At 48.9% G+C, this 13,715-nt stretch overlaps 1 protein-coding gene across 1 annotated transcript; it reads left to right on the top strand.

The window, feature by feature from the left end:
• Window positions 4,297-12,331, top strand: LOC100861388 (spermadhesin-1). The gene is made up of 5 exons (XM_005698573.2): window positions 4,297-4,363; window positions 7,665-7,694; window positions 8,732-8,867; window positions 10,650-10,837; window positions 12,047-12,331. The coding sequence occupies exons 1-5, from the start codon at window positions 4,318-4,320 to the stop codon at window positions 12,049-12,051; spliced, it is 405 nt and encodes a 134-aa protein (XP_005698630.1). The 5' UTR covers window positions 4,297-4,317; the 3' UTR covers window positions 12,052-12,331.

Genomic DNA, 13,715 nt, shown 5'->3' with positions numbered 1-13,715 from the left:
ACTCCTTGGAAGAAAAGCTATGACAAAGCTAGATAGCGTATTAAAAAGCAGAGACATCACTTTGCTGACAAAGGTCCGTCTAGTCAAAGCTATGGTTTTTCCAGTACTCATGTATGAATGTGAGAGTTGGACTATAAAGAAAGCTGAGTGCCAAAGAATTGATGTTTTTGAACAATGGTGTTGGAGAAGACTCTTGAGAGTCCCTTGCACTGCAAGGAAATCAAACCAGTCCATCCTAAAGGAAATCAGTCCTGAGTATTTGTTGGAAGGAGTGATGCTGAAGCTGAAGCTCCAATACTTTGGCCACCTGATGTGAAAAACTGACTCATTGGAAAAGACGGTGATACTGAGAAAGACTGAAGTCAGGAGGAGAAGGGGTTGAAAGATGGTTGGATGGCATCACTGACTCAATGGACATGAATTTGAATAAGTTCCAGGAGTTGGTAATGGACAGGGAAACCTGGCGTGCCATGGGGTCACAAAGAGTCAGATACAACTGAGCTGAAGTGAACTCGTACATTGGCAGGCTGATTCTTTACCACTGGCACTACCTGGGAAGCCCCATAGTACAGATGCCACCCAAGAACTACTAGAACTCATTGATAAACTTGGCAAATTTGCAGGATACAAAATTAATATATAGAAATCTATTGCACTTCTACACACTAATAACAAACTATCAGAAAAAGAAATTAAGAAAACAATCTATTCATAATCACATCAGAGATTATTTAATAAAATGTGATGACTGATGCCCTGAAATTGTCTACAGAGCAAAAAAAGTTTTGTGCTCAAAGGCCATACTTTCAGGCAGTTTTACAAGGAAATATTGCTGTTTTTAATTATCTTTATCTTATTCAAAATATCTTAGAGATCTCAAAAAGGCTACCCAAATCATTTTAAATATAGAAAAATCTGATAAAACTATGATCTGATATGAGTAATAGGCAACGATAGTACAGGAAAGGAAATCAGTAAATAAAATTTATGAACAAAGGTGCAAACATACAATAAAAAGGATAGGACAGAACTTCAGGAGACTAAATTCCATAATTTAAAAAATATTCTTAAAAATAAATATTTATCCTAAAGATGCAAAGAGAACTTGAAATAAAAAAAAAATCTGTGAAAGTAACTTCTCATATTAATAGAATAAACCCTAAAATCCATATTAACACCTCAATGGATACAGAAACAAACTCAAAAAAATTGAATAACTGTTAATGTTGTAACAAAGCTATTAGAAATTAGTCATTGAAGGAAACAAGTTTGCTTTCATAAATCACTAGAAAGAACACACAGCAAAACATACAGTTTATGATTGAGACATAAAGAGCATCCCTAGGAATGTCAGCCCACTCCAGTGTTCTTGCCTGGAGAATCCCAGGGACGGCGGAGCCCGGTGGGCTGCGTCTGTGGGGTCTCCCAGAGTCGGACACGACTGAAGCGACTTAGCAGCAGCAGCAGTAGAGTGAAAAATACTGCAAGACGGCTGTCATCACGTTTCATCAATAATGTGCTGGAAGATTTAGGAATGATGGCCTTTCCTCCAAAGAAAAGCAGAGCTAGAGCAGGTCTGCTTAGCTTGGGGGCTCAAACAAAAGAGAGTTGTTCTTCTAAGACTCTCTAGGGAATCTTAGAAAAACTTTGCGTCCCTCGTATCCTGGGAACCTGAAGGGGTAAGGTTGTCTTTTCTGCACCTGTCAGTCAGGTTCCTTCTGACTGGGACCCCCATCTCGAATGCCGTCAACCGCAAGGACGGGCGGTGCCTCCTGGAGCTGGAAGGGAGGGGGCTTTGGGGTGAGCTTGCCCAGTGGCTCTGGACTGGCGGCCCCACCATCCTCTTGTTCTGCCTCCCTCGTGACTTGGCTACTTGGCTTCACCCTCAGTTGGGAGGACGTGGAGCAGAACTTTCCCACCTCCCCTGCAGCCAGACCTTCCCTGTCCCTTCACCTGGGGACATGCTCATTCCGGCACCATCGCCAGGACAGGGACTCCCTGTTGACCTCCTCTCAGAGCTCGATCTGGGGTCAGCTTTTCCCGCGGTCCATGGCACACACAAGGGGAACAGAAACGGAATGAAATTGCAGTTCTCTGTCAATGAGGAGGGAATCCGGGCTGGGAAGGCAGCTTACAAAATGCCCAACAGACCCTTCAGAGCCTCCCTGGGAATAAAACCACGGTCACTGAGAAGGAGGCGATGCCTATCCATGGGATGGTCTAGAAAGAGAGCAGCTGGGAAGATTTGATGAGATGGGAGACACTTAGGGAGGGCCTGGGAACCGGGTGCAGACACCCAGCGCATCTCATGGAGAGGAGAGGAGAGGAGAGGTGTGCTGGGGAGCAGGCCACAGGGAAGGGGCTAGAAGCAAGGCAACCAGGCTTGTCTAGGAACCTCAGAAACCAGGTATGAGCTTTGGGACAAACATCTGAGGGATGGAAGTCCTCAAAAACTATTACGTCATAAATTTCCTCCAGGGGGCACAGACACTTCAGGAACCTAAGACTGATTCCTGAGGCTCCCTGGGAAAGGGACTGTAGTTTCTTTTCTCCCCAGGCAGTCACAGCCCTGCTTGGACGCTGCTGGGGAGGACAGCGGGCCTGACACATGGGGACTGAAGGTAGGATGCTTGGGCTGGGATGGAAGACAAGCAACTGCCTTCCCCCCACAGCTCCCGCATTCCCTCCATCCAGGCGTTTACAGCCATGGGGTGCTCCTTGTTCTGTCCACAGACCGGAGCCAGGGAGTATTCTGTGTGTAGGGAACTGCAAGGGACAACAGAGAATGGAAAGGGAAGGGAGATTCTAGATGGAAGGAGAACTGTGAGGAATGATTATATTTTATACAAATAGCAACCAGGGAGCCTAACCAACTGGAGCAGAATCAGCATTGTTTTCTGAGAGGGAGACCCTGTCCACTAAACTTCCTCCTCCATTCATCAGTCAGAAGAGCCTGAGTGAGCAGATGGCTCAGACAGCTTCCCTGTGTTCTGCTGGAGGTGGAATGTCCCTCCCATTGGGAGCCCATTAGGGCTCCTGTAAAGAAAGGTATGAGTTAGAAAGAGCAGGAAGTTTCTGCAACTCATGAGGAAGAATGAATGATGCGACAGTAATAAAAGCTTGGCTCAAACATATGTATGAACAGACATTTCTCACAAGAAGTGGGGTTGGACTGGAAACACTGGAGAAGTGGCCGAATGCCCTGGAGTTGGAGAAATGCACATTTTAATAGAGGACATTATTTCAAACAATTGTAATCATCAAGATGCTTTGAAAGACTTGGTAAAATTCAGAGCTGTTTAATCAGGAAACTGGACAAGGGCTTCTCCTGGTTGGTGTGTATGTAGCTGGTAATGGTCCTTGGAAGGCAAGTGGGCTGCCATTCCTTTTGATGGCTGAATGGTTATCATTTTAGGGATGGACCATGTTTTATTTATTTATCAGATGATGGAAATTTGGATTTTTTTCACTCTCTTATGAATAATGCTGCTATGAATATTCATGTACAATTTTCTGTCTGGACGCACGTTTTCATTTCCTTGGTAAATACCTAGTAGAAACCTAGGCCATATAGAAACTAGTGTGGAACATTCAAGAACCTGCTAGACTGTTTTCCATAGGGGCTTCTGCTGGGTTCTCACAACTGTGACAATCATCGGACTGAGCCACGTGGTCTCCATATAACAAATATAGAAAGAATTCCGACATGTGCGCCCAGGTCACCCTTGTGGACACACCACACACAGGCTATGTACTTCAGCTTCCCCATCAATTGTGACCCACACCTGGAGCAGACAGGGGCTGTTTACCTGCCTTTGCCCTGAGTGACACAGAAGGGCTCTTAAGACCGGGCAGCCTGGATGTCAGACTGGTCCTGCGTCTGCCACTGGTGCCCTGGGATGTGGGCGAGTCCTTTGGCCTCTCTGGGTCTCAGTTCCTCTCCATCTAAGTCGTACTGAGGTTTATGAAGTAACTAGAGGTGGACACGCTGCAGCTGAGCCCCAGGGAAGAGGGCCCTGCAAACAGGGCACCCTGGTGGTCTGTGGCTGATTTGCCAGCCTTCATCGAGGACCACAGAACAGGAGAGGGAGAGACCAGGCCATCACTCCCCAGTCTGAGTGGGAAAGGACACAGAAAGTTTCTGACAAAGACAGGGGGGAAGCAGCAGGCGCCTCCCTTCTGGAGAACCTGGGGCTCCTGCAGCCCTGCGGGGCTGGGCTCCAGGGGAGGAGGAGGTCAGGCGTCAGCTGCTGTGTGTATATAGCCCCAGGCCTCCGGGGCCAGGCTCAGTGCTGAGGCTGGTGCCAGGCTGCGAAGATGAAGCTGTCCAGTGTCATCCCTTGGGCCTTGCTGCTCAGCACAGGTAAAGCCTGGCCCCCAGCCCCTTGCCTCCTGGCCTCTCTGCTTCCTGTTCAACCTAGAGAGTCTGTGCAGTTTCGTGTGTTGCCATGGAAAAGGGTCTGCAAGCTGCCCTCCTCCAAGGAGATGCCACCCTCAGCCTGGCCTGGAGGAGGAGGGTCCAGTAGCATGGCCATGACCCAGGGCTGCGCATATAATGATTTTTAAGCATTTCCTGGGCTGTCCGTCCTTGTTCTGGCATGCATTCCCTGGGCCCCCTCTGTCTTAAACAGTGTACCCTGGGATGCTTCCCTGGTGGCTCAGCTGGTAAAAATCTGCCTGCAATGCGGGAGACCTGAGTTCACCCCTGGGTTGGGAATATCCTCTGAAGAAGGGAAAGGCTACCCACTCCAGTATTCTGGCCCAGAGAACTCCATGGACAGTATAGTCCGTGGGGTCGCAAATAATGGGACACGACTGAATGACTTTCACTCACCTGGGATGCCCTGCAGAACAGCCAGCCCTCATCCACACCTGGATGAAGTGAACCAGTCATGGTCTGCTTTTCAGGGGTCTTGGTGGTGTGACAGCGTGGGTGCTGTATGTGGGACCCTGGCTGGACCTGATTGGAGGGTGGCATCCAAGGGGAAGCGGGGGCCCCTGGAGAAGCCCCTGGACAGGTGGGAGTGCTTTGCCTCTGCCCCCGGGATGGAGATGTAGCAGCAACATGAGCTCAGGAATGACCCACAGGAGCAGCAGCTCCCAGCAGGGCGGAGGACATCCTGACAGGTAGTCATAGTCCTTCAGGGGGCTCGGTGTTGGGCCTTCACTGAACACAGAGGGCCCCATGCTGGCTTGGGCTCCCCAGGTGGTGCTAGTGGTAAAGAATCTGCCTGCCAATGTATTCAACTCAAAGGAGATGCGGGTTCGATCCCTGGGTTGAGAAGATCCCTTGGAGAAGGCAACGGCAACCTGCTCCAGTATTCTTGCCTGGAAAATTCCTTGGACACAGGTGGCGGGCTATAGCCCCTGGCATCTCAAAGAGTCTGACACGACTGAGGGAGTTGCTACTCATGCTGGTTCCCAGTGCTGGTGGGAAAGAATCGGAAGGCAGCCATTTCTTCAGGGAAACCTCTGTCTCCTCCTTCCTGCTTCTCTCTGTCTGTCTCATTTTGTCCTTCCTCCTCTGCCCTTTTCAGCTCCGTCTCCTCTTTTCCTCTCTCCTCACTCAGCTTCCCTCCCCTTCTCCCTGCTCACCTTTACCGCTCACACTTCCGGTAAGGGACTGTCCCCATGACTAGGCTCTTTCTTCCCTCCCCCCTTTTCTCCCTACAGTCAGTGGTGGGTCACGACTAGGAGCTGAGTGGGGGCCGAGTGGAAGGAGAGGGTCGTGCCATCAGTGTGTGCGCCCAGATCCTTCTCAGGGTCCCTCCCAGGCTCCTGTGATGAGGCCCTTCCTGTCTCCCTGGCCCGGGGTGGGGGTGTGGAGGGGCAGCCCTTCTCCTGGGACACTTCGTGGGTGCCTTGTAGGTAGAAACGGGTCCATCAGAGCCCCTCCTGCTTCTGCTCTTTCTCAAGTGCCTTCAGTTCAAATGGTCAGTAGGTCAAGATGGCATGTTTTGGGGTGATGTGTCTTGAACTCCTACAAGGGGCTGTTCATCCCCTGCTTCAAAGTCAGGACCTCAGACTCTAGATCAGAAGAGGTCACTGTACGTGTGGGTCCAGGACAGATACGGCACCTGAAGGGACAGGAATGATTTCTGCTTCTGTCCTTGAGGCCTGCTTTCAGGCAAATCTTCATTTGTGTCTTCCTAAGCAGACAGTGATGGATGCCCCAGGGTGGGGAGGATTTTTTTAAAATATATTTTAATTTTTATCCTTTTCATTATGAAAGTATGATAACACATTTACAGGAGGCTTGGAAAATACAGAACAAAGTTACATATAGTTTCGCTATTACAGTTATTTTTTTAATAGGTAAATTAAGATGTTTCATTGGAGCTTTAATATCAAACTCTCAAAATTAATAGAATGAATATACAGAGAAGTAAAAGGATAGAAACAGACCTGAGAAGCCCTGTGAACCAATTCAACATAATTAAGATTTATAGATTTTTCACACAACAGCAAGATACCATTCTATTCAAGTTTCTATAGACTGTAAACTAGGAGACACTGGAACCCATCCAGGGACATAAGACAAGGTACAAAACTTTCATGGTGTAAAGGTATTGAAATCATAGTCTCTTTTCTTATCACTGTGGAATTATGTTAGAAATCAATATCAAAAGAAATTTGAAACTAACTGTGCCCCCAAACCAATGAGACTTCAGGACTCAGGAAGGGTAGGTGGAGATGGACCCCAGTGTCCTGGTTGACATTTAAGGTCAAATAGTTTCCAGAGGGCTTGTTGATCTCGATTGACTAAGGAAAGCAGTTTCTATGGGCAAGGAAATGAATGAGTGGCAGGTTACCTAGTAGGGAGCATCCCTGGGCCGGGCACTGAGCTATGCATGTGTGGACTGTTCTCTGGAACCGAGGAGGCTCCTACTGTTCAGTTTCCATTTTAGAGATGAATGGATTGAGGCTTAAGGAGAGAAAACAACTTGTCCAAAGCCATGCATCCCTCGTCCCCACAGGGCTATGACCCAGGGCCAAGAATCAGATATTCTTAAGCTTTGCTACGCCTGATTGTTGTATCGTGAAGGTAAGCCACAGCGCAAGTGCACCCTGGGAGACCATGTGATTGAAATCAGGGCCCTTGATCCATGCACCTAACTCAGGTCCCTGATACAGTGAAACTTCTACAAATTAAGATGGCTCACTTCTCCTCCACTGAAATTTTACTCAGTGTGTTCACTCCAACATCAACTTCACCACCAAAGGATTAACAAGAAACGTTCATGTCCTAGTTGGGTGAAATACTCTCTTAGTTTGGCTGGGACTGAGACATTTTCTGGGAGAAGGTAGTTCAGTGCTGAGATCTGGATAGTCCTAGGCTAAAGGGACAAGGTGGTCACCTTCCTGGGGGCTGACTCTTTCAAGTCTGGCTGCAGAGAGGGAACATTGGCCCTAAACTGAGTAGATCTGGCGAAAACAAAGACATCAAGATGAATGGGCTAGCTTTCGAAGGCCCTCCTTCTGGCCTTCCCCTGTGTGACCAGGACGGTCCCCAGGGTGGAGAACAGTAAAGCATTTCTCTCATCTCACTGCCATCCCTTGGCACACAGCTCCTCCTCACAGGGTTGTGAGTTTTCCATTCTCTTACCCTGACCCCTCTGTAACCTCTCATTTTCACGATGTTTTCCCGTTTTGCTACCTTTCAGCCACACTGGTTTCAACAGAATCGGATGAAGGTAAGTGTAGACGATGTGATTTCACCACTTCCCCTCATCACGTAGAGATGAGTCTTAAAGTTGAGGCGCAAGAGGCTTCTCTACAAGGGAAACGTACGTACCCATTACCAAAAGAACGTAGCTTTCTGTACTTCACAGCCTGGTTGCATCATCACAGTCCCTAACTCCAGTCTCTCCAGACCTCTGAGGACTCCCCCTTCTGCCTCATTCCTTCTCTCCACCCCACCACATCTTCCAAACTCGGGAGAGGCCTCATGGTGGGGGAGGAGGAAGGGGCCGCCTCTCCATGCAGCGGGTGGCCAAGGTGGATGGAGCCGCCTCCTAATGGCTGGGGGACATCACCGTCTTCAGGGTCAGAGATGAGAGTTTCTCAGGGAGAGCGAGTGAGGACATCGTGATGGACCAGGTCAGAGGGTGCAGCTGACCAGAGATGGGTTGTGTGCTCGAGAGGTTTCCAGGCCCAGGCACTGGCTGAGCACCTTCCAACCAGGAGCTCATTAGATCCAAATGCCCGAAGGAGTGCTCCTTTTATCCTCACATACAGATGCGGAACCTGGGCGCCACTGAGTGGGTCCCAGTGCTCCCTGCACGTCTGCACAGTGAGTGGGTTTTCATGCCTGGGAGGGGTCTGGCTCCTCAGGCTGTTCCTCTGCTGTTTCTCAGGCTTCACGGGGAAGAGACACACAGGACACAGAAGGAGGGTTTGTGTGCACCTTTTGACTTCCAGTCTGGCCATGCACTTGATGATAAAGATTTATTTGCTGAAGAGGGATTCAATATATCTGTTTTCAGGGATCAAAACAAATTTCAGTGATGGGTATGGTTCCCTTTAAAATGTTTCAAAGAGTAAAACATTAAAATCACTTTTTTGGAGGTCACTAGACTTGGATCACTGATGTTGATTTGTGATTTCTGGAATCTGGAAATCACAAGGTTTAATGATGGTGTGGAGCCCAAGGATGGTAGAGCGACCCCCGCCCCCCAGCGCAGGGGTTCTCACAGCCTCTGGGTACCAAGAAACCTGTCTTCTGTTGTAGACACTAGAAAATGTGGGGGCGTCCACAGAGACTTCTCTGGGAGGATCTCCAGCAGTTTCTCATGGGGGCCAAAGTGTACCTGGACCATCCTCTTGAAGAGCGGTTATACAGTTGTACTGACAATTCCATTTCTCAGGTCAGTGCTCAGCTGAGTGCTCTTTGCTGATGTTGTGGTTTTATGGGAAGGTGTCCCTCTTTGCCCCTTCCCGTTCCCCCTGCACCACCCAGCACACACATCCGGACACATCCTGACCCCAGCTCACTCCTGCTGACGACCTGCATGGCCCCCTGCCCTCTGCATCAAGCTGACCCTCCTTGCACGGCTTTCAGATCCCTCCAGGGGACCCCAATCTCCCCTCCCTTCTAACCTCTCCTCCCCTCTGCCCCCTCTCTGAGCTGAGCCAGCACACACTGAGCTGTGGACCCATAGGACTGTTGGGCAGCTCTGAGCCTTTGCTCACACTGTGCCCTCTGCCTGGAAGGCACCTTCCACCTCTCCCAGACTCACCACCTGCTGCTTAGGGTCCTCATTTCCTAGTTCACGAGTTCACTGGAGGAAGAACTTTTCCATCACACCGGAAACCCCTGCTCTGACTCTGTCCACAGCTGGGCAGATCTTTCTCGGATTTGTGTCCCATCCGTTAATCCCTGCAAAACGCTGGAGGAATTGACAGCATCACATCACTCTTGCTGATGTCCGAGTGTGTCTCTCCTAGGATGCGTGTCTATCTCTTGTTTGCTTGTTTTACCGAGGAGTGAATAAATGAATGAAAGATCTAATCAATGTTTGAAAGTATGAAGGAAGTTATAACGCTCCAGAAGGTATTTCCAAACTAGCGATAGTTACAGCATTTCTGTAGCAGGGTATCCTTCATATAGTTTAACCTGGAAGTGACATTTTCATGATTTGTGGAATCAAGGTCACTGTCAGGGGAGGCTGAGATTAGTTCTATCATCTTATAACTGAAGGCCGTGTCCTTCTATGAAGTCAGGTCTCCCACTAGGCGGAGGAGCTGCTCCGTATGAGGAGGACAACCTGGAAATCCTTGCCTCACAGCAGGGCTCAGACCATCTATCAAAACCACATGCCGGGGCTGAAGGAGGCAGGCATTTCGTACATCACCATTTCTGTTAGGATCAAAGGGATAGATTATTCTAAAAGCTTTCATTATTGTCCCTTTGACCCTCTCCAAGACCAGTTTTGGATATGGGACTAGGAAGGAATCAGTCCGTCTAAGAGTGAGCTAGTACAGAGGGAGCCGAGTGTGTGTCCTGGTGAGATGTCCCTTCTATGTCTCGTTTTAGCCCAGAGAGGCAGCAACCTCCCTCCTGGGTGGGGCACACGCTGGTGGCTGAGAGAGGAAGACAGGGCGGGGTCAGGTCTGATGGGCAGGAGGAGGAGACGGAGACCTCGGCAGGAGTGTGACAACCCGTGGGTGCACTTTGCCTGCAGCAGCGAGAGCTGGATGCCCCTCTTGCCTCTGCAGGTCCTGGAGGCCAAGAGGGGGTCCTGGGCCCCCTGTGCCAGGGGTGCAGAGGGTGAAGCAGGAGTGGAGTCACACACGCCTGTCTGGGCCTCACCTGACTCCATGCTTGTTGCCCAAGCAAACAGTCCTCAGGGTTGGCTATACTGTGCCCTCCGGTGACTCCTGATCCCAGAGTCCTGGGTGGGCTTCCCTGAGCCCCATCAGTGGGGTTGCCCAGGAGGCAAGGAGTCACCTGCAGCCCCTGTAGGGGGGAGGGTCCTGGGGGACCACCACCCCCTCCTGAAGGATGAGTCTCCTTCCCCGTGGGCACCAGCCTGGGCAGTCTGGTGCGCAAACCTGTGTGATTGTGTGGGGTCTGGACAGGGGAGACTGCCTGCCAGAGGGACCACGATTCCCAAGGCTGATGCCTGCCCTTCCCTCTGCTCCAACAGCCTCAACTGTAATGAAGAGGATGTGGAAATCATAGACGGGCTGCCGGACAGTACTACATTTGGGAAGTTCTGTTCAGGGGGACCCCTGGTGTTTAAATCTTCTTCCAATGTCATGACCGTGAAATACTACAGAAGTTCCAACCAGCCAGTATCTCCTTTTGATATATTTTACTACGAGCGTCCATCAGGTAGGTGAGATGGACAGGGGTCTGCTGACGTGCCCTCTCCTGTCCGTGCGTGGTTCTGAGGGCACGTGGCTATTACGTGACTGCTGAAATAAGGTGGAATCTAAGTTCTGCATGATCATCACTGGGTGAGCCTGAGTCAGCATGACCCAGTGAGTCTCTGCAGAGACACCCACCCGCTCCTTCCCAACATTTTGCATCTGACATACTGGAATTGGAAAGACCCATATGAAAATTCTTTTCAAATTTTACTCTTTCCTTTGATTATGTCCCATATTCTTCCCAAATAGAAAATGTCCCTTTCTGGATCTTATAATACAATCTTAAGCATTTCTAGTGTGTACATTGAAAATGTGTGCTACACATAGTATACTATATCAAATGTATATATTTACCGGATATATAGATATAACACACATATATCTCTTTGTATATAGATATAGCAGGATGTATATTGGCCATTTACTACACAAAATGTATATTATGCATACAAATATATACATGTGTCACTTCGGGCAAGTCAGACACAGTTTCTCAAAACTGTTTCTTTTTTCTCATTAATGATCAGTTAAACTTTTCCCCCACTTATCAATGGGAAAAAAAAGCTCGTATAATCGAAGTGAAGTGAAAGTCGCTCAGTCGTGTCCAGCTCTTTGCAACCCCATGGACTATACAGTCCATGGAATTCTCCAGGCCAGGATACTGCAGTGGGTAGCCTTTCCCTTCTCCGGGGTATCTTCCCAACCCAGGGCTCGAACCCAGGTCCCCCGCGTTGCAGGCAGAGTCTTTATCAGCTGAGCCACAAGGGCAAGAAAGTGAAAGTGAAATCACTCAGTCGTGTCTGACTCTTTGCGACCCCGTGGATTGTAGTCTGTGAGGTTCCTCCATCCATGGAATTTCCCAGGCAAGAATACTGGGTGTGTTGTCATTTCCTTCACCAGGGGATCTACCTGACTCAGGGATCAAACCTGGGTTTCCTGCATTACAAGCAGATAGTTTTACCCTCTGAGCCACCAGCGAAGTTCCCCAAGCCACAAGGGAAGCCCATGAATACTGGAGTGGGTAGCCTATCCCTTCTCTAGCATATCTTCCCAACCCAGAAATCGAATCAGGGTTTCCTGCATTGCACGCAGATTCTTTACCGACTGAGCTATGAGGGAAGCCCCTGTGTAACTGACTCAACCAAACTCTAGTTAAGTTCTCCATCCACAGCTTAGTGATCGTGCTCACACCTAAGAGTGGACAAGTGTTGCCGATGAAAACAATCTTCCTGGAAGACTCTTCTGGAACCAGCTGACCACGAGGAGGGACACATCTTGGTCACCTGTCTGATCACACCTGCCCATCCCATCCCGTCTCCTCCATTCTTTTCCAGCCTTCTGTCTCTTCCCTGCAAAGGAAGATTGCTTACTCCTGAGTGTTCGATACTTGCCGGTCTTGTGGTTCGGTCATTCCGCTTGTCTTTATAATCATTTTGAATAAAGTCTCTTTACCTGAGTCTGGACTTGTTCTTTTACTCTGAATGTCCTCATGTCACAGGTTAGAGAATCAGACATCAGTGAGAACGAGAGGAACCTCTTCTGAAGTTCTTTAAAACCATAGGGTTTTTTATTTTTCATTTTTTGAAGACTGTCTTCAGATAGTTACTCTGCCTATTTACTATTTCCCTCTTGTGCCCAAGATAAACCTCTCAGACAGAGTAGAGACATTGGAGCATCTTTCTGCTAAACTTTCTGATGATGTGGTTGGTGATAAAGAATATTTGATGGTGATGCATTAAATTTCTTCTAATGCCCATTCGCCAACCAGGACTCCGTTCGGGTGTCTTAAAAAGATCTGCAAAGAGTAAAACATGTTTTGTTTGTGGGATCATCAGATTCAGGATTTTTTTTTTTTTTTGGTTGGTTGGTTTTTTGGTTTTTAATTTTTAGAATGTTGTGCTGGTTTCTGCCATGCAACAACATGAATCAGCCATAATTTCACATATATCTCCTCCTTCAGGAGCCTCCCTCCCCTCCTCCATCCTACCCCTCTAGGTCATCACAGAGCACCAGACTGGGCTCCCTGTGTTACAGAGCAACTTCTCTCCAGCTGCCCATTTCACACACGATATGCTGATGCTGCTTTCTCCATTCATCCCACTCTCTCCTGTCCCCAGGTCCAGTCTCTATATCTGCATCTGCATTCGCTTCAATGGCAGCCCACTCCAGCGTTCTTGCCTGGAGAATCCAGGGACAGGGGAGCCTGGTGGGCTGCCGTCTATGGGGTTGCACAGAGTTGGACACGACTGAAGGGACTTAGCAGCAGCATACCATTTTTCTGGATCCCATAAGTAAAGTACAGTGTTAGTCGCTGCGTCATGTCCAGCTCTTTGCAAACCCATGGACTGTAGCCTGCCAGACTCCTCTGTCCATGGCATTTTTCAGGCAAGAATCCTAGCGTGGGTTGCCATTCCCTTCTCCAGGGGACCTTCCAGACCCAGGGATCAAACCCAGGTCTCCTGCATTAGCAGGAAGATTCTTTATCATGTGAACCCAAGGCCCAAATCCCATCAGTTTCAATTCAGTCACTCAGTCATATCCAGTTCTGCGACCCCATGGACTGCAGCATGCCAGGCTTCCCTGTCTATCACCAACTCCCAGAGCTTGCTCAAACTCATATCCATTGAGTCGGTGATGCCATACAACCATCTCATCCTCGGTTGTTCCCTTCTCCTGCCTTCAATCTTTCCCAGCATCAGAGTCCTTTCCCAACTAGTCAGTTCTTCACATCTGGTGGCCAAAGTATTGGAGCTTCAGCTTCAGCATCAGTCCTTCCAATGGACATCCAGGACAGATTTTCTTTAGGATTGATGTGTTTGATATGGCCTTGCCATCCTGAA

Source organism: Capra hircus, chromosome 26 (genome assembly GCF_001704415.2).
Source record: "Capra hircus breed San Clemente chromosome 26, ASM170441v1, whole genome shotgun sequence".
Taxonomy (NCBI): domain Eukaryota; kingdom Metazoa; phylum Chordata; class Mammalia; order Artiodactyla; family Bovidae; genus Capra; species Capra hircus.
This window is presented reverse-complemented; position numbering and strand designations above follow the sequence as displayed.